Source organism: Pituophis catenifer, unplaced genomic scaffold, assembly GCF_029215685.1.
Source record: "Pituophis catenifer annectens isolate HBS135680 unplaced genomic scaffold, rPitCat1.0.hap2 SCAF_1, whole genome shotgun sequence".
Lineage (NCBI taxonomy): Eukaryota > Metazoa > Chordata > Lepidosauria > Squamata > Colubridae > Pituophis > Pituophis catenifer.
In genome coordinates this window covers 263,877,338-263,898,297 of record NW_027256881.1, presented here as the reverse complement: position 1 = coordinate 263,898,297, position 20,960 = coordinate 263,877,338, and the positions used below count along the sequence as shown (strand labels likewise).

The 20,960-nt window shown below is 34.0% G+C and overlaps 1 protein-coding gene across 1 annotated transcript in view; it reads left to right on the top strand.

Moving 5' to 3' along the window:
- Positions 1–20,960, top strand: part of NELL1 (neural EGFL like 1) — a 549,513-nt gene that overhangs the window by 385,161 nt on the left and 143,392 nt on the right. The window contains exon 12 of the mRNA XM_070957549.1: positions 1,666–1,788. Coding sequence (XP_070813650.1) covers positions 1,666–1,788 — 123 coding nt within the window. The remainder of the gene's footprint in view (positions 1–1,665; positions 1,789–20,960) is intronic.

Sequence of the window (20,960 nt, the reverse complement as noted above, 5' to 3'; positions counted from 1 at the left end):
GCTAAGGATCCCAACCTCGTAAAGCATGAATGGGCCTGCAATGCACCCCTTTAGTTGCTTTGGAACAGTTTATGTTTCAAAGGTATTTCTAACCTCCTGACCTTTAGGAAATGCTTAAAATCTGGCTGTTCTATAGACCATTGAGTGCTAATAGTATTACGGCTGACATAAGTTGTTATTAGTTAGCAAATTATTATCTCCTTTTTCTATTAAGTTCTGTATATTTGGAATGATGTGTTTCTTGAAAACCACCATGAGTCCATGAAATTGGGTGGTATATATAATACTGTATAAATTAAAAAGTGGATATTTAGTTCAACTGTAAATAAAATTGGTAATTGTTGTTTTATTAGAAATGAAGCCATAATGATTTGGGCTTTAGGTTTCAATTAAAACTACCCAACTTTAAAGACATAGAAAATAGTTATACTATTTTTGTGTCCCTTCAGTGAAAAGAAAATAGGTTGCAAGTAGTGTTGGCTTTTTTCATTTGTTTTCCTTGCTACCAGCTGGACCTTCAGCACCAATAAGTATACATCCAAAAACAGGTCATAAAATGAACGGATTCATTTTTGACAATACAACTTGTTGTCAAAGGAGATTCACTGGGGTTTGGAATCACAGTAGAGAAAGCAGCAGAGAAAATTCCCCTTCTGTGGTACCAGTTTACATGTACTATGGTTGCATTTTTATTAGGATGCAAAATAAATAAAGCTGCTAGATACAGTATAACATTACAGTAACATGCAAGCTGGTATCTCCTATTAAAAAATTATGGTTGATGTAATTAGAAAAGGTAGATATGCTGTATATGCCAGCCAGTTTAAGAAAGTTTATCTTGAGATGGAGCCCCAAAGATGGGATTCTTTTCAAGAGGTAACTGGACTTTCTAATTTTTCTTTGTAGACGTTTCACTTCTCATCCAAGAAGCTTCTTCAAAACTGAAGAAACTTCTTGGATGAGAAGCGAAACATCTCCAAAGAAAAAACAGAAAGTCCAGTTGCCTCTTGAAAAAGCACCTTTGGGACAACCATGACTTGGATGACTGAGAATATCCATAGACCTTAAAATGGAGTGAGAAGATGTTTCTTTTCTCTAATTCATCTTTAAACCCCTTTGGCATAGTTGGTCCTATCTGAGCTTCAGGAAACATACTTATTCCGAATTCATTGAATCAAATAAAATATTAATGCTACTTAAAATTGAGGCCACCCTACCAGGTTCTATGTTCCAAAGGAAGGTAAAAGAGATGATATTGTTAATTCTAAACAAGGACCCAAATGCAGTATACAAAAATGTGTCCTAAACACATTGTAAGTTGATCTAATGAGTAACATGTAGCATCATTAACATGATGAATGATGCTTTGGAAATAATTCAGTATTCAACATTTTGTTTTACTCACTTCTACTTTGCTAATACTTTTATCAGGTAGTGTCTTTCCCCATATCTCAAATACATGAGATGACCAGGTATAAATCATAACCTGAAATGGACTTGATGTCAGATTTCTCCACTGAATGTCTCTTTTGTGCTGTTCAGCTGTCTCAGCAATAGAGTCATTAGTTATAAATGACTTTTGAAATGTCAGATCAGCACGCTGAAAATTTATTCTACCTTTCCTCTCCCTTACATTTTCTTGCATTGTTTTTTTTCCTTCTGTAGAGCGTGATGAATGTGACAGTGGACAGCACAACTGTGATGAGAATGCAATCTGTACCAATACAATCAGAGGACACCGCTGCACCTGTAAACCTGGATATGTGGGGAATGGGACCATCTGCCGAGGTGGGTCTGTTGTACTAACAACTTAATAAAAGGACCTGAGGCTATTAATATTTTCTGACAGTTGCCTAAATTCAGGCAGTTTGAGATCTGGGTAGGGCTACAAATTCCCACTCTGATTTATCATCTGGCAACTCCAGCATTTGCAGCCATTATGAGAATTGATTCGTGCATAATTTGCTACTGGGGAAAGATATTCTGAGGCCCTTTCAGTTTACTGCTTGTGCTTATTGCCAGTTAGCATAGTTTATTAACTCATGTCATTGTTGTACAAACTGCATTTTTAAGCACCGTGGTATCATGGATCCCCCTGTTATCTTTTAGGCTAGGTGCACATGGCTTTTAAGCAAGGGTAACTGCCTTTTAAACAAGATCCATGTGGTTTTTTAAAAGATGACTGTATTTTTCGGTGGTAGAATAAGCTTCCAAAATCTGGTGAATATGAAAAGTGGCAGACAGATAGTGATTATTTCATTCTTTGGCACAGTTTGTTTTACAATGCTCTAATATGTAGTAGTCTGCATTTCAGAGATACCATTGTTTTTGCAAGTAGAATGTGTAATCCTAACATGAAAAGGACACCAGATGAGGGAAGGTTGCATCAAACTATATGTCATTAATGACCAACCATAAGAACATGTATTTTTCTCAGTTAACCCATATCCAGACTGTATTCCAGTGTCTGTTGAGCTATGCCTGTTGATATCAAAGCATGGCATAAAGCCTTAAGCCACACTATACAATGGTGGAAAAAGATACTTGGGTTATATATTAGCATGTTTGAAGCAGTGGTGAAATCCAATTTTTTTTTACTACTGGTTCTGTGGGCATAGCTTGGTGGGTGTGGTATGGCTTGGTGGGCATGGCAGGGGAAGGATACTGCAAAATCCCCATTCCCATCCCACTCCAGGGGAAGGATACTGCAAAATCCCCATTCCTTCCCCATTCCTGGGGTAAGGATATTGCAAAATCTCCATTCCCACCCCACTCTGGGGCCAGCCAGAGGTGGTATTTGCCGGTTCTCCAAATTACTCAAAATTTCCGCTACTGGTTCTCTGAACTGCTCAAAATTTCCACTACCGGTTCTCCAGAACCTGTCAGAACCTGCTGGATTTCACCCCTGGTTTGAAGGTAATAATTAGCATGTTTGAAGGCAATAATAAAAGTTAACAATAAATTTAAAAAAACCATAATAATCAGTACATGCTGAAAGAAAAACCTATTCTGACCCAAGTTTCCGGGACAAGATTATTCAAAATTGGCATTCATACATACATATCAGAAGATGGTAACATCTGTATATATTATAACTAAACTTTTCCCAGACCCAGATCTATAAATGATTCTATGGTGAGTATCCATAAGAAACAGCTGGAAGAATCATTCCTTTTGGTCCAAAAAATGTTTGTTTTAGAACAAGATGGCATTAATTTCTCACACTGGCAGTCCATAGAGAAATTTATTAAGGAAGTCAGAAACATTTCATTTAAGAAAACAAAATACAGAGCATAGGTCAAATCTCTATTGAATAAATAAAATAGATATGAGGCTACTTACTTTTGTTATTTTGTTTGCTACTTCTCTACTATTGCCTAAAGAAAGTAGTTCCCATATAACACTTCAAGTAATATAACAAACCACCAATAATAACAAACCACCAATAATAACAAAAAACCAAATCACCTAACCAATTGATTGATTATGTGCCATCAAATCATTGCTGATTCTTGGCAACCACATATTAATAATAACAAGTGAAATACTGAACCTGTAGTTCCAATATAAATGTATACAAAATGTTTGTATTAGATTCCTTTATCAGACACTTTAGAAATCAGTCAGCTACTAGATGTAGCAAGCTCACTTTGGCAGTTTTTCTCCAGAGTAGGAATGGGCTATAAATTCTGCTTGATTTCTCTACCAGAACTAGCATACAAATTGCTCTGGAGGCTGAAGGTAAATACCAGACAGTCTAGCTGGGTATCCCAGCTATCACCCTTACTTTACTCTTTAGTGTGTTATTTCTGTAGCCCAAAATAAGCTATAGGGCAATGCTATAACTCAATCCTTCCTTTGGTTTCTGCTGTTCTTTTTGCTTTTTCATCTTCTGTTACTCATTAGTCCATTTTTTGAACTGGTTTAAATTAATGAGCAACAGGAAATTCTGAAAATGAATAGTGGGACACTAACAACCATGTACCACTCTTGTATATAATACTGCTCTAGTGCTTAATCTATAAAATAGGCAAACAAAATTTTTATTATTAGTGATTGTTATGATACTATCATGTACTAGTTACAAATATTAGACTGGTGATTACTCAGTACAGAATATTTTTAACACCCCATGATCATGGAACACTTCCTACAGAAATCAGGCCACCTTCTACTCATAATTATGTTTTACAGAGACAGTTAAGACTGGTTCTTTCAGGCTTTTAATATTATTTTCTGATTTTACTGCAGCAAATGTTCAGCCTGCTGTTTTTAATCATATAGCTGGAATAACCTATATTTCTTGGTTTATTTTTTTAAGTTTTTCTTTATTGTTGTTTTTTCTCAACTTTTCATATCTTCTCAAGTGTTGGGTTGGTAGAAGAATAATTTTTAGATGTGTCAAAGAAATGTATCTTCAAATTTTCTATAATCCCTATTTTTTTTTGCAGAAACTAATGTAGATAACTTGATTATGTATGCATAGTCTAACAAAGAATGTTAATTACATGCATGGTGAAATAGTAGCTGAAGGGGACCAGTCCATATAGTTTTCTATTCTTGTTTTTAGTAGATAACAAATGAAAATCAAAGCATTTGATGATAATGTAGAGACCAGAGAGGGAGATTTTAGATAATACAACCAATTCAGGTATAAATTAAATGCTCACAATGATTCTAGCAATTTTAAAAGTCTATACACAATATATTTTTTAAAAAAGTTTCTGCTCAAGAATTACATACTTGCAGTTTATTCTTGCCCATCTTGGCCAGTAACCCAAATTACATTTTTCTTCTAACTGTACAGAAGCTAAATTGATTGAGTTTGCTACTATTATTTCACTAAGTTATTTGTTATCATAATTATATTTGTAGCATAATGATTTTGCCTGCTCTTTTTTGTTCTTTTCTATCCTACAATTGGATAATGCGGAATTAACAACTATGGGTGATATAAAACTTGTATGAATTTTTGTTTTTTATGAACTTGTTTTCAGTTTAGCTTATGTCAGTCAACAAAACATGCAGTAGTTCTTAGGGAATGTATAGCCTCTTTGTTATAGATTCAAAACTATAGCTTAATTTTTTAAGTGTTTCTCATTAAAGCTATTTCTTATTTGGATATGATAATAGATGTCATCTCCTTTCTTAAAAACTCTTTTTCTTTTACACACCCAAAACAGAGGTCCATCCAGTTCTTCCTCTGAAATTATCTTATGCATCATAATCCTGATCAGCATAATCATTGCCCATCATATGGTATCTAGTAATACAATTATAGGCTTGTATCTCCAGCCTTCAGACATTCATGGATGGATATCAAGTGGAGATTAATAGCTGGACGCCCATAATCAGAGCTTTACTTGATTTCAGGAATTCTATTTTTACACGCTTGTTCCCCGTTAGTTTGTCTAATACTTGTACTTCAAGAGAGCAAGTGAGTTCTTTCTTATATCTATTTGACTTCAGCATTTATAACTGCTTTTTACATTTCTTTGTAAAATCTCTGGTGATCTAGAGAGGGACACCTCTACTCTCAGCCCACTTCTGAAAAAAAAAATCTTTTGAGCTCTGGAAGAGGTTTTTTTATTTGAATGACCTCAACCCTATCTGTCCTTCTCTGGCTTTTCTCTGGTTTTAATTTTAATTCTCATGCTATATAATTTAAGGCAGCAATTTATATATTTCACTTTCTAATAGCTTAAATGTTTTGCTAAGCTTTCATTTGCACGAAAAACACTATGCATGTATTTAGCCAGGCACAATTGTTTGCCAATGGTTAAGATTTTCAGATTTTCCATAAATCAATATGCAAATGTAAAAATAAGTAAATATTAGGCAAAAGCTTGTATGTGTGCGTAAGATTGTGACAGACTTAATGTGGGCACAGTGTCTCTTTGCTATTCATAAACAAACAATCAACCATGAAAAAAAAAGGATATTGCTGCTTTAAAAGTCTCATTAATTTCTATAAGATGACTCATTAAAATAGGACATTTTTCCAGGCTTGTACAGAACCCTGGTTTTTTTTAAAGATTATTTTAATTAATAACAAGAGTTACTGCACTTGTTTGAGCTCCAAAGAATAATTCAGATAATAAAAAATAATATTTTGAATTTGTTTCAAAGCATGAAGAGCTGTAATACATATGTTAGTGAGTATTTATCCCATCAAATCCTGCTATGTTGTCTATTTATGGGAGAGAGTGTTCTGGAGCACCACTGTATAATTCCATCCTCTGTTACCCAGAGCATGAAGATCATCCCAGATAAAGCAAGAAGGGGCCTCATTGGAGAGTAGTGATAAAGGAAGTCGCTGGATATAGGAAGTGGAGGCAGAAGATCACTTTAATGACAATGGCAAAGGCATCATTTCATATTGTGTGGGAGAAGGTAATGGCAAATCACCTTTGTAGTTTGCTAAGAAAATCATGTGAATATCCGTGGACTGTCAGAATCCTGAATGCGGAATAACGTCATAACTGCGTAGTACCAGTGGTGGGTTGTCCCATGATCGGGTAGGTTCGCAAAAACCGGTAGTAAAACTGGTGGGAGGCCCCACCCACTGCCCCGGATGTCATCATCAGCCCCGGATGTCATCATCAGCGATCTGCACATGCACATGCACAGAAGCAAGGCATGTGCACAAAGCAAGCGTGCACATGCGATCCCATTGCGAACCGGTGGTAAAGGTAAGTAGAACCCACCCCTGTGTAGTATGATGTACTTGCAAGGCCGGCACAACGTGTTAACATATTCACACTGGTGCAATAGGACTGGGTGGTTGTTAATATGATTTATTGGGTTAGGGATTTTCTGTCTTCACTGTGAATTGTATTGCGTTGTGGGGGGGGAGTGTGCATTGAGGGAGCTCAACCAATCTCATTGTACATATGTTGTGCACTGACAGTAAAGATTTGAATTGAATGAATAGCTAATATATGGTGATTGATGATGTAGTGCCAGGTGATGGGCCCCTCACTCAAATAGGTACTCAACATGCTATTGAGGAAAAGCTGAAGATCTTTTAGAATACTAATGGTGTTTATGATGTGTCTAGATTAAAGTTTTCAGGATATCTGCTTGTTGATATTGTCACACAGCAAAAGAAAATCCAAAATTGCAAAGGATGAATTACAGTGGCAACATGGAACATAGGAAGTATGAAAATGTGAAACTCCGTGAAAAATGAAATGATTCTACTTACACAGTGACATTTTAGGCATCAGAGAATTGAGATGCAGTCAAATTGGATGCTTTCAGTCAGAATATCACTCAAAATGAAAAACAAAGAAAAAATTGTGTTTGTTTCCTAATTAGGAAATATATAAGAAGCAAAGTACTTGGATACAGTGTACCAAAGGTACTTTTTCCAAAAGACACCTGGACTTCCTTTTTCTTTGAATACGTTTTGTTTCTCATCCAAGAAGTTTCTAAATGAAGAAATTTTTGGATGAGAAGCGAAACATTCTCAAAGAAAAAACCAAGAAAGTCCAGTTACCTTTTGAAAGAAGCACTTTTGGGACAACCATAACCTGGTTGATTGAGAATCTCCAAAGACACTTGGATACAGTGCAATCAAAAATCGAATATCAGTTACACTTTGTGTTTTTGATGACTGTCTAAGATTATACTCCAATTTGAAATTGGTAGAACATGCAAGCAAGATATGCTATTTGTGTTTTGGAGACAAGTCACAAAGTGGGAAATATCAAGGAGAAAATGTAGTTGGATTTTGTGAGATAGGAAACTGAAATGATGTAGGAAGTTCAAATGAAGTAGGAAAATGACTTAATTTCTACCATTTGTTCATTGCTAATGCAATCTTCAAACAATAGATGATGCCTTTCACCAGATGTAGTAAAGACAAATTAAGTTGACTATATTATTGGTAGAAGGAGATATAGCAAAATTGTGATCAGGGATGACTGTGGAACAGATAACAGATTGCCTACATGCAAGTTCTAAGTTAAGTTACAATAGAAAAAGAAAAAGAAAACATTAGGAATCACTTTTAAATGCTGATTAGCAACCAGAGGAACTACAGCATCAAATCAAATAAGAAGATGCATATGGACGGAACACAATCAAATGTGTTCTAAATTATGATTAATAATTTTACATGAAACCTGGAAATGAAACAAAGATACACTTTAAAAACATTAACTAAAATAGTGGGATACTTAGGATAATATTGATTTAACCTTTTACATTGAACCACATTAATAACTCAAATAGGAAAGTTGAGAAGTGACTTACATTTTCTACTTCATCTCTGTCTCTCTCTCTCTCTCTCTCTCTTTGCAAATTTAATAATGGTTTAAATTAAAATAATAACCAAGGCATGTTGAAAATCCCTATATAGATATATAAAAAGAAATATCTTTGTTCCATTTAACTGATTTACATTACATTACACTGACATCAGTGGTGTGTAACCTTTTGATGCCATGTATTTCCTTTGAGAGATGGGAGTTTTCTTTGCTCTATTAAATCAATTCTGTTTTAGGATTTACATTACATCTTTTTAATATGGATTTTTTTTTGTAGCTAATCAGGGTGTTATGCAATTGTATGATAGATAAAATTTCGTACATCTCCAAAAAACGAACTCATAAAAATGCTTTAGGATCAAAAGTGTAAATGCATCAAAAAGCAACGCTTTCAAGCCTTTTGTAATTATACCATATGCTATCACTAAATTAAAGTTTAAGAAATCCTAGCTCCCTGTTGTCCCACAAATGATTCCAAGGAAACTGTCCAGCCTTCTTTATATGGACAGTATACTCTTTTTATTACACGTGCAAATGGGTTTGAGACATCTGCTTTCAGCATTGGGGAATTATCCTAAAATAAGCTTAGTTAATCACCAAGTATTATGGGATCAGAATCTTTTTTTTCCTAGGTAATAGATAAAAAAAATGTATGGAGGATTTATGACTGGATTATAAAACAAGTTATATCATACTGTTTCATAGGGATTTTGTTTTCTGAAACAACAGATGGTATGAAAATTTTTACGCTGTTAGAACGAAGGCAGAAGAGTCAATTAATATCATATTAATGTTTCAGAGGCAAGATGGTTCAGGTGAATACTCACTGTCTGAAAATCCTTCATAGCAAATTATATTCACAAATCTTTTTGGTGGTAGAAATTCAAGAACATTGGGCGGTATGAAAATAATGCTTTCCTCTGACAGATTGACATCCATAAATAGAATGTATTTCTCCTCCTTCAGCCCCACCCCATCTGTTCCTAAATAATGGGTGATTCTTTTTCAACAGAATGATGGGAAGGGACTGCAGGTGGAAGAGAGGAAGAAAAATTCTCTTATTTGATTGGAAATAATCACTGAAATTGATTATTTCACGGAAATCACTGAAATACCTATCAGAATTCCTATCAGAATACCTATCAGAATTCTATACAACATAGAAGATTACCATGTACTGAATTCCAGGAATAGCCACCTATGTTGCTGTTTAATCTGCTACTGAAATTAGAAACTGGGATAGTGTTTATTACAATGCTTACAGTCATATTTATAGGAAAAACAAAAAAATCTAAGCGTTCAGCTTTCTATAATGCTAATTTCTTTTTTCAAATATAAATATGTTTTCTTGATTTATAAATGCACACATAAAAAATAGAAGATTTGTATGCGCTTTTACGTATATTATTAACTTTTCTTCCAGTTTTTTTCCAAGCAATTTGCATATCTTTTAAAGAAATCTGAAATATTAGTGGTAAGGAATTTTCATTGACATGTGTTGAAAAACAAACTCTATTAAGTATGATCTTATCAGGATTTTCATGACTCAGTCCATTTCTAGAACAAATGGGTAGAGGTTTTATAGCAGGAGATTCAAACTTGAAATGAGAAAGGTCCAAACCATGACTGCTATTCAACAGTGGACTAGCCTACCTCCTGGAACCATAAGTGTTCTTTCATTGGAGAATTTCACTGAAGATTGGATAGCTATTTGATTGGGATGGTATGATGTCTTCTTGGACTAAGATTGGATTAGAAAAACCCTGAGATCTTATATAAGTGTTTTTCAATATAGCAACACACATATATGTTCTTCCTTGGTGAGTTCTTCCCACATTTCCTTTATGTGTCTTTTTGTTGATTTTATTAAAGTTTAGTATAAGATAGAATTCAAATAGAAACAAAAGTGAAAGAAGAAAGAAGGGAAGTGCAGAGGGAAAGAAAAAAAGAGTAGTGACTTCTAACTTTTTTCAGTGCAGTAGAATATAAAATAAATTATAACCTCAATCTTTTGCTTTACATTTCTAAATAATTTAAGCCATTTTGGTAACAACAAAGTCATCAACATCTAAAATCAACATTTCATGTTTTGCCATCCTTTCTTCCATTTTGGGAATCACTGTCTATTTCTATCTTCATGTAAATATAATTCTCACCCATCAAAATATATAGTAACAAAATTTTAAATTTTATTTCAAGCTCTTTATGCATCAAACCTAGAAGAAAAAAAATCTGGATTATAGTTATATAATTACTATATATATCTTATTGTTGTCATATGTTCACCCTTTTTTGTACATTCCTATTGGTAAACATTTTTGTAACATATTCTCTATGAGTAGTTTTGTTACTAAACAAACTTTCAACTGGGAATTTGAACGACAAATCACCTGCAGAAAACAGATGTGATCCTGAACTCCCCTAGCTTCAAAACTTCATTTATAAGAGGCATATTAAACCAACTATTTGCAGTAACTTTGTATCTCCATCAATTTGCAGGATTTGTAATCCTACTACTTTCTTGAAGTTTCTCACTTTATGCAACAATTTTAAGATTTGATATATCTTGCAGCCTTTATCCAGAATTTAACTGAAGAATTTTATCAATAGTTTTGTAAATAGCATATATAAAAGGGTAGTATTGCTTATATTATAATAAGATTGACATTTCAAGGTTTAAATGTGCATCCTTATTATTGTCTTTAATATGCTGTGTGAAAATATAACTTTATATTAAAGTTAAAATGAATATTATCAGAAAGTGGAGAGAGTGGCATTTCACATAATAATATTTAGTGAAGGTATTTTTTTTTTAAAATGGAATGAATAAACTCAATGAATTTCAGATTTTAGAAAATATTTCAGACTAACATTCAATATTTCTTGTATTAATTAGGCATTTGATCTTGCTCCAATCTAGTTTTCAAAGTTTTAACTTTATATTTCAGTACAAAATATTAAATTAAAAAAAACCATGCTCCTTTAAAAAGATTGCAGTATTTATGGTTAATTACACCAATGCTGAAATTAGAGGGTTTTTTTTTTTTTTTGCCATTTCTTGGGAAACAAAAAAGCCAAACATTTTTCTAAAAAATTTTTTCTCACTAATTGGAGTAAGGTGGGAATGCTATCTCAATTTTAGTTAATATCAGGAGGATATATGTTGTATACTCTTTTTTTTCTTTACAACCCAAGACATTGGTCTCTCCCTGCCTTACATTTTTGCTTTGTTTTTTTTTAAATTGATTTTAAACTTTGTCACTCTTCATTGCTTCACAGCCCTTGAAAATGATAAATGTACCTATTTGCTGGGAAGAATTTTAGAAAGGCAATATTGTTCTTATATTGTCCCCTTATAAGTTGCAGACCACCTATTATCCCTGAATTGATTTTCTTTACTACTTTTTAATCATAGAAAAAAGGACATAAATATTATTTATATTTCTCTCTACCAAATAGTTGAAAAATGCTGGAGAGTCTGCTGCAATGTGGAGAGGTAAATTCAGTAAATGTTGATTTTCATTTTTGCTTGTGATCTGAAAAAAGATATCTGAAAATAGCATCTCACTCTTCAGCAAAATGTTCAATTTTCAAGACAATCTGATAACAGTAAGCCTCCAAGAAGAACAGATAAACTATTCTGATTTCTAAATCCAAAAGCCTAATTAAATGGAGGAAACTTATAATCTTTCAATTGTTGGCACATTAAAAACTTTCAACTGTTCCCAATTACCAATGAAAATGGAAAGCAGAATCTATAGTTCAACATGTTTCAAGACATACATTTCTCTCCTATTGAACATTCTATCCGTAGAGATTTCAATAGTAGGGTTTTGATGACTTTCCATATTCTTTTGTAAGAAAAAAATTTAAAAATCATCTTGGAGATTACTTCTAAAGGATATAGTGTGGTTTTCTACTCTTTAAAGTAAGAAGCACAAAAATGAGTAGTGTAAGTCCTAGAATAAAGGACATAAATTAAAACAATGAAACTCCCTGTACAAAAAAATAAGAAATAGCAATTCTAGAAATCCTAGTTTTAATTTTGGAGAAATGTTCTGACCTATATGTCTTCCAGCTCAGGGGTGGGTTCTACTTACTTTACTACCGGTTCGCAACACATGCACGCTCATTTCACTCAGAAGCTTCTGCACATGCGCAGATCACCTATGATGACATCTGGGGCAGTGGGCGGAGCCTCCTGCCGGTTTTACTACTGGTTCTTGTGAACTGGTCCAAACTGGGGGCAACCCACCACTGTTCCAGCCACTCAAAAATGTTAAAAGCAGTTGCCATTTCCCCAAACATTTTCTTTCTTTTATAGCTTCTGGTGAACAGTGCTAGTTGGTGGCAAAATTATTTCTCATAGCAAAATTCTGGAACCTTAGTTGACTAAAGAAAATGTCAATGTGTCTTTTCTTTGTGTATGAAGTGCTTATTGCAGATAACATGGGAGAGCAGGGTGCTGCAAGAGCCTTCTTAGAAATGTCCAGATTACCCAATGCTGATTTGTTCCTTGTTGTAGAAGTAAATAATCTTACTTAACACTGGAAAACTTAATAGTATTTGTCATTGGTGGTGTAAGGCTTATAAATTTTACCTACAGCATCCAATGAATGCAGTAACTGATCACTGATCATTTTAGACTCTGCAGGAGTGTGAGCTGCATTTATTCATATTTACTGTTTATGACAGAAAAATAAAACTAGCACATTAAAATGTAGAAACTTTAGTGTGAATATTTTATGATATATAACAAAATGTTTAGTTGTGTTTTTTAAAAAAACAAATTGCAGCTAAAAACACAGGATTTCATTCCCAATAAAGTATGCTAATAATATAATTACTTAGTTTCTGGACATATGGCTCGTTGCTATAATTATACCCAAATACTATAGAATGTATGGAACAAGATATGTCTAGTTTATGACATTCAGGTTTTTTTTAATTTATCATCATGGATGTACACAATATTTAATGATTCAAAAATTGTAACACAATCCGAAAACAATAACCTCAACCAGTTATGCTAAATCATCAGCAAATGCTTGTAATTTATACTCTTCCTTTTTAAATTGGGTCTCCTTTATCTCTTTATTTTGTCTTATATTTCTAGTTAACACCTCTAGAGTCAACACAAATAACAATGGGAATAGAGGATATCCTTGTCTTGTTCCTTTCATAATATTAACTTTCTCCGTCATATCTCCATTTATTATTACTTTTGCAAATTGTTTACTGTAAATTGTCTCAATCATCTTTATAAATCTTCCCCCAAAATCCATAATCTAAATTTTAAATTGGTTTTTAATATTATTTAATTTTTATCTATTGTCGGGTTGTTTTATTGTTGTGAGCCCTAAGTCCTACGGGAGAAGAGCGGCATATAAATCTGACAAATAAATAAATAAATAAATAAATAAATAAATAAATAAATAAATAAATAAATAAATAAATAAACTGTAGTTGTTTTATGAATTTCCAATTCTCATTATCAAAAACTTTTTGCGCATCTAAAAACATCAATGCCATTTGTTTTTCTGGATGTGCTTCATAATATTCTAAAATATTCAAAATCATTCTCATATTGTCTCTAATTTGTCTCTTTGGTAAAAAGCCATTTTGGTCTACATGTAAAAACTCATTCAACAACCTCTTCAATCTTTTCGCCATTATTGATGCAAATATTTTGTAGTCTGCATTTAGCAAAGATATCGGTCTATAGTTTTTAACTTGTTGCAAGTCTGTATCAGGGTGAAATCTAAAATTTTTTGCTACCGGTTCTATGGGTGTGGCTTAATTAGTGGGCATGGCTTGGTGGTAAAGTGACTGGGAGGGCGCGGCTTGTTGGTCAGGTGGGCGTGGCCAAGTCAATGTCACTTCTTTGCCCTTTTTTAACCTACAAAACACAACACAACACAACTGGCTCACCCACAGTATAAAAACAGCTGTGCTAGACCCAAAATGGCCCCTACAACAAGCAGGAACCTCACACAGCCACAAAAAGCCACAAAAAACAACTTTCACACTTTACACACACACAACACAACACAACTGGCTCACCCACAATATAAAAGCAGCTGTGCTAGATCCAAAATGGCCCCTGCAACAAGCAGGAACCTCACACAGCCATAAAAAAAAAAAAAACAACTTTCACACTTTACACACACAAAATTCCACATACAGCTTTGTGAGATTTGTGTGTTTGTGTAGTTAGAGTGAAACACTACAGAAACACACTAAATCTCAGAAAGCTGCACAAATATTATTTTATTTTTATTTATTTTTATTTTTATATAAAAGCAGCTAAATTTAAAACTTCCTAAACTTTAAATGGCTAGGTCTAAAAAAAGAACAACTAAAAAACCCCAATTAACTATTTTTTTAAAGCTCCCAAAGGGGAAAAAAACTTACCCAATAGAACAGGGATCTCCAACCTTGGCAACTTTAAGACTTGTAGACTTCAACTCCCAGAATTCCTCAGCCAGCTTTGCTTTGCTGGCTGAGGAATTCTGGGAGTTGAAGTCCACAACTCCCTGCCTGCTTGATTGCAGGCAGGGAGATTCAGTTGCTTGCTGATGCAATCGATTGCAGGGATTACAGCAAGGTGTTGTGACCAGCAGCTAAGGTAAGCAAGCTGAGGGGGGGGGAGGGGGAGATCATCAGAGACATTTAAAAGGAAAAAAGTTTTTTTCTTTTACATGGCTCTGGCGATCCAAGCTGAGTTGCCTGATTAGCAGGCAACTCAGCTGGGATCGTCAGAGCTTGGCTGGTCAGAGCCATTTAAAAGAAAAAAAAGGCTCTGATGATCATGCGGATCAGCTGGGCATGGGGGGGCGGGGCAAGGGATTTTTGCTAACGGTTCTCCGAACTGCCCGCCACCATCGCTACCTACTCACCCGAGCCAGTCCGAACCGGGAGCATTTCACCCCTGGTCTGTATCCTCCTTCGGTATAAGCGTTATATAGGCCTCCCTCCATGAATCAGGTATTTTTGTGTTTACTAAAAGATCATTAAATACTTCCAGCATCATATTACTATGTACATCCTGAAATGTTTTATACAGTTCTGCTGGTAATCCATCTGGACCTGGTGTTTTGCCATTTTTTTGTTTTTTGATGCCTTCTATCACTTCCATCATCATTATCCTTCCCTCTAAAGCTTCCTTATATTCTTCTGGTATTTTTGATAAATCAGACTTTTCTAAATATTGCATAATCTTCTCTTCAGATATTGTCTCTTGCTCATAGAGTTTCTTATAGTATTTCTGTACCACTTTTTTCTTTTCCTCATTTCAATAACATAGTTGTCCTTCTTCATCTATTAATTGATTAATTAACTTCTTCTCCTTCTCCTTTTTCATTTTATATGCCAGCCATCTACCTGGGTTATTTGCATTTTCAAAAAAGTTTTGTTTAGACATCTTTTTTCTATAGGCCAAATCTTCTTTTTTAATTAAATTCATTTCATGTTTTTTCAAATCAATTTTGTTTTTGATCCTCTCACTTTCCGTGTTTTTTTGTAATTCCATCTCCAATTTCTTCTTGTATTCTTCTTCCACTTTTTTCTGTGCTTGTCTTTTCTTTTTATTTCTTTTTCCCACATAATTCATTGCCAATCCTCGAATGTATGCTTTTACTGTATCCCACACGTTTTGTAGTGAAGTATTTTCCTTTCTGTTTTCCTTAAAAAAGAAACCCAATTCTTTCTCTACAGATTGTTGAAACTCTTTTTCATTTAATATTGTCTGATTCAATGTCCATCTTAATCTCTTTCTTTGTCCCTTCCATGTAGTTATAATCGGGTTATGATGCACCCAAATACTCGTTTCAATACTTATGTCCTGTACATTAGCCAATAAATCATTTGTCATCCACATCATGTCTATTCTGGACCATGATTTATGTCTAAATCTTTGATACCCATTTCCTCTACCATTGTGAAGAAGGCCTTTGGCAGCGTTTTTCTGGGTTTCTTGTTACCTTTTGTCGTCTTATAGTCCCAGTCTACTTCCCTTATCGCGTTGAAATCTCCCATTATACAAATATTATCATACTCATATTCTATTATTTTCCTGTGCAATTTTCCATAGAATCCTTCTTGTTTATCATTTGATGCATATATCGCCACAACAGTATTTGTTTATTGTTTATTATTACTTCCACCATTAAAATCGTCCCTTCTTCATCCACATATATTTGTTTGGGATCTAATTTCTTTTTGATGTATAGTGCTATACCTCTTTTACTTTGATGTGTCAATGCAGTAAACAAATTGCCCAATTTTTGGTACTCTAATAATTTTTTGTGATGCTTTCTAATAGAAACTTCTTGTAAGCATACTATGTTTCTCCAATTTGTTTAAAGTCCTTTTCCTTTTTATCACCGAATTTAAGCCAATAATATTTATTGATATTGCTTTTATTTCTTCTTCCATTTTTTAGTTATTACTCGTTTTTGTTGATCTTGTCATTCTTATCTCTCTTTGATCCTTAGGCTCTTTTGCCCTTGGCCCCTCTCTTATTGCCTTTTCTTCTTGCTCTTTTGTCATCTCTTTTTTTAATCTTCTTTTTCTTTCACTGTTTCATCTTGGACTTTAGTTTCTTTTTCCTCTCTCAATCTTTGCTCTTCTTGGGGCTCCAAGTATTGGTTATAAAATAATTCCGCTTTCTCTATTGTAACCAGTCTATGTCTTTGTGCTTGCCAGTAAACCATTATTCTTTCCGGCATTAACCATCTAAAATTTACTCCTTTTTGTGTTAAAGTTTTTGTCAAAAATTGGTATTCTCTCCTCAAATCTCTCATTCTTCTGGGTATCTGTTTCAACACTACAATCTCTTTATCTTTGTATTTTATTGGTGTATTTCTTGCTACCTGTAATATTCCTGATTTTATTGCTTTCCTGGTAAATCTTACATACACTTCTCTTGGCAGTTTATTTCTCATTGCATATCGAGTATGAACTCTATATATCTCATCTATCCCATTTAGTATCTTTTCCTTAGTATCCTCCATCACTTCTGTCAGTATCTCCGTCATCACTTAGTGTTTATACTAAAGGAACCATTAGAAGTAGAACCCAAATTAATAGAACAAATAGAGGGATAAGGAGAAGTGGCAGAATTGAAAATTAATAAAGATAAAACAAAGATATTGGTGAAAAATATTACAGAGAAACAGAAAAGAGAATTAATGGAGAAACTAAATATTCAGATTACTAAAAAAGTAAGGTATTTGGGAATACAATTAACAGCAAAGTGTGCAACGATTAAAGAAGATAATTATTACAAGTTGAAAAATCAGATTGAAACAGATTTGGGAAAATGGAGTAAATTGCAACTATCATTAATGGGAAGAATAGCAGTAATTAAGATGAATATATTACCTAGGCTGCTGTTCTTATTTCAGACAATACCAATAAAAGTGGAAAAGAAATACTTTGAAAATTTGAATAAAATGATATTGAAATTTATATGGCAGGGGGGAAAAGTGAGAATTAGCATGAAAATGTTACAGGATGCAAGATTAAGAGGGGGGTTTTGGATTACCAAATTGGGAACTATATTATCAGGCAGCAGCATAATCCTGGATAAAAGAATGGATTGTGTTGAGAAATATAAGACTATTAACTTTGGAGGCACACGATTTACAACTGGGTTGGCATGCTTTTTTATGGTATGGGAAGAATAAGATGCATAGTTATTTTCAAAGACATTATCTGAGGAATGCATTATTATTAGTATGGGAAAGAATTAGAGAAAAACATTATTTAAAAATACCAATATGGCTTTCAACAATGGAAGCATTTGTATATCCAACTCTTATGAATATGAGAAATATTATAAGATACAAAGATATCTTATCAGCACTAGGGGAATTGAAAACGAAACAAGAATTAGAGGAACAAGAGATTGAAATAGAGTGGTATACCCAGCTGCAAATACAATCAAGATAAGAAAAAGATGCAAAATTATATGGTTTTTATTTGGAAATGACAATATTGGATGAGATACTCAAAAGTGGTGAAAACCACTTATGCTAATGCATATTCTTTTTGGTTGTGTTAAGGTTTCTGAAAAACTGTGAACAAAAGCTATTCTGTAACTGAGGTGTTTCTTAGGATTTTGTGTCCCTAAATTCATTACATTTATTCTGTGGACTCCAAAAGGCTCTTCCTATTGCATTATTTGTCTTCACTTAGCTAGGCTATTTAAGCATTTTATTCCATCCATTTATGTGATTTGTGATGACAGTATGATGTTGTGGGGTAGTATCTAATTTAAATGAAATTACATGCACTTCACAAAGGACAGTAGAGCAGCTTCCCTTTGGTTTTGTGTTTTAACCGGGCATTTGAAAATGGCAGCCTTGTCTTGTTCAGAAGACATTTGTTCTAGAAAGTGACTGAAATTCTACCTTGCATTTTCAGATGATTCTTCTTCAGCATATATAATGAAGTCCATGGACATTTCTCCACATTAGAAAATTATATTGGGATGGTAGAAAATAGTCACATCTTCCAGCATGATTTATAAACTAAAACTAGGTCTTATAAATATGCATTGATTTTGTAATATCCCTTTTACTAGCTAGACTGTAATAATTTTTCTTCTGATAGCCAGAATCATCTTTGTGTGTGTGTGTGTGTGTGTGTGTGTGTGTGTGTGTGTGTGTAATCAGAGTTAGAGGCTATAAATGTTACATAATCAGAGAAGTTATTGAAATCTTACATTACTGTCTTTTCATTGCAATCCATACTTTGCTAATCAGTCTCATTCAGTCATATGGATGCCACTCATTAAACTTTGGTAATTACATGTTTTAGAACGTCTGTCAGTGTTTTTACTGAGAAATCCTTCTACATCAAAGGTAATTATGTTGGCTATGTCATTTATTGGCTGCTATGATATAGGAGGGGTGTTCAGGTTTCTTGATTTTTCCTTTTTGCAGCTGTATATAAAGAATTCAAGTAATGAATACCCCATTATTGTTTTTCAATGTTTGATATGATATTCAATTTCTTTAGATCAATCTCATATTTAAATGAATCACAGAAACTTGTAGGTATGACTTGATTCCCATCACTGTACCTTATTGCAGTCATAAAGCTGCTTTGACAACTTGCAAAGATCGGTGTCTCATTCTTAAAGCTAAAATATGGAAAATATCACTGTGTTTTATATTTTCATTTGCCTTATCAACAATGCAAGAAAGATGTGATATAATAAAATATTCACAAACTGCTGCCTTTGTTTATAAATTAATTTAAAGGAATGCTGTATGTGCTTATATTTTTAGTGCTTCTGGAAAACTGGTTTCTATCAAATGGGATTGGAGAGTAATGCTAAACCTTTCTAAGGAATTAATCTCTCACAAAATTCAAATAACCTGCTGTGCCATGCCCCCTATTATCTCTTCCCCAGCCTCCCCGAGTAGACTTAGCTCCTCTGTTCCCAATTGGGATTTTTCAGGGTTCTAGATCATGTCAACCAGCTTTGAAGAACAGACTCCCCAATTCAATCCTTATCCACCCAGTATTTCTTTGGTATGGAAGGAGATCCCTGAACTTGACAATGACTCTGTATAAAATGTAAGAGGGGAAAATGCAGTGCCACTTTTTCCTAAATGTATAGGAGACTGTGACAGGTGCTATTTTGCCAATTGCGAAGTTGCAAATCAAAGAAAAACTTCATGTGCTCTGTTTCGAACTGCTGTGTGCAATTTGACACAATACTGTATTAGTGGGTGCTGTGTGTTCTGCTAGAAACATAATCCACACTGGGATCAAGTTTGGGAACATTCAAGTTTATAGAAGTTTAGGGCTGAGAACCCAAGGTCAGGCAGTGAGCAACTGAACGTGATTAATTGCCAAAATCTTGACCTCCAGGAACTATAACAGGCTCTGGAGATTGTACTGAATGGAACAGTGAGGCAGTTCTTGTATGGCACCATTGTTCAAGCACTGCCTGAAGTTTTCTTCAAGAAGAAAGTTTGGGCTGAGATAAATGCTTAGTTATTCACTGGTATGATTCTATTATAAAGTGCTATTGACATAAAGGGAACGCGAGAGCAAAGTATGTGTTATGCTGAATAACCTTTAAAACACTTTTGATAAATGAACAGTTCCAGTTCAAAGCCCAAATACTGTATGTACCAAAAACAGAGTAGTTTTAGGGAGAAGAATAATTTCAGAAATGCTCCTTGTTATATCCAGAACACAAGATCATGTCCTGTAACAAAATACACTTGTATTATATGGGTTAATCTGTACATGAATGGAGTGGCTTTTTTGTCCTAGTCCTTCGGCTATTTGTGCTTTTTGCTGAGTGCCTGGTTGATTGCTGGGGGCACTCTAGGAAGAAAGAAAATTGATTTTAAAAAATACAGAAATCAACTACAGCTGTAGAAATGTGTAGGTAAGTCTTCAGGCTGATTTTTACCTAGTTTGTTCCCTGAATTTATGAGCTTCCTGTCAACCCAATGTTTTTCTCTTATCATTTCCCTCATCTTGCGTATTAATCACATCTATATTTTAGAGTTTTAATGAGATGCTGGGGTGGGACATTACTATCCAAAAGCTGTCAGAATTGCTTTGGAACATGGAGATGTTCTTTGATTTCTTTTATTATAACTATGTCTAGCATGATGGTTTCAAGATGAGTCTTATTAGCATATCCTTTAGGTCTAG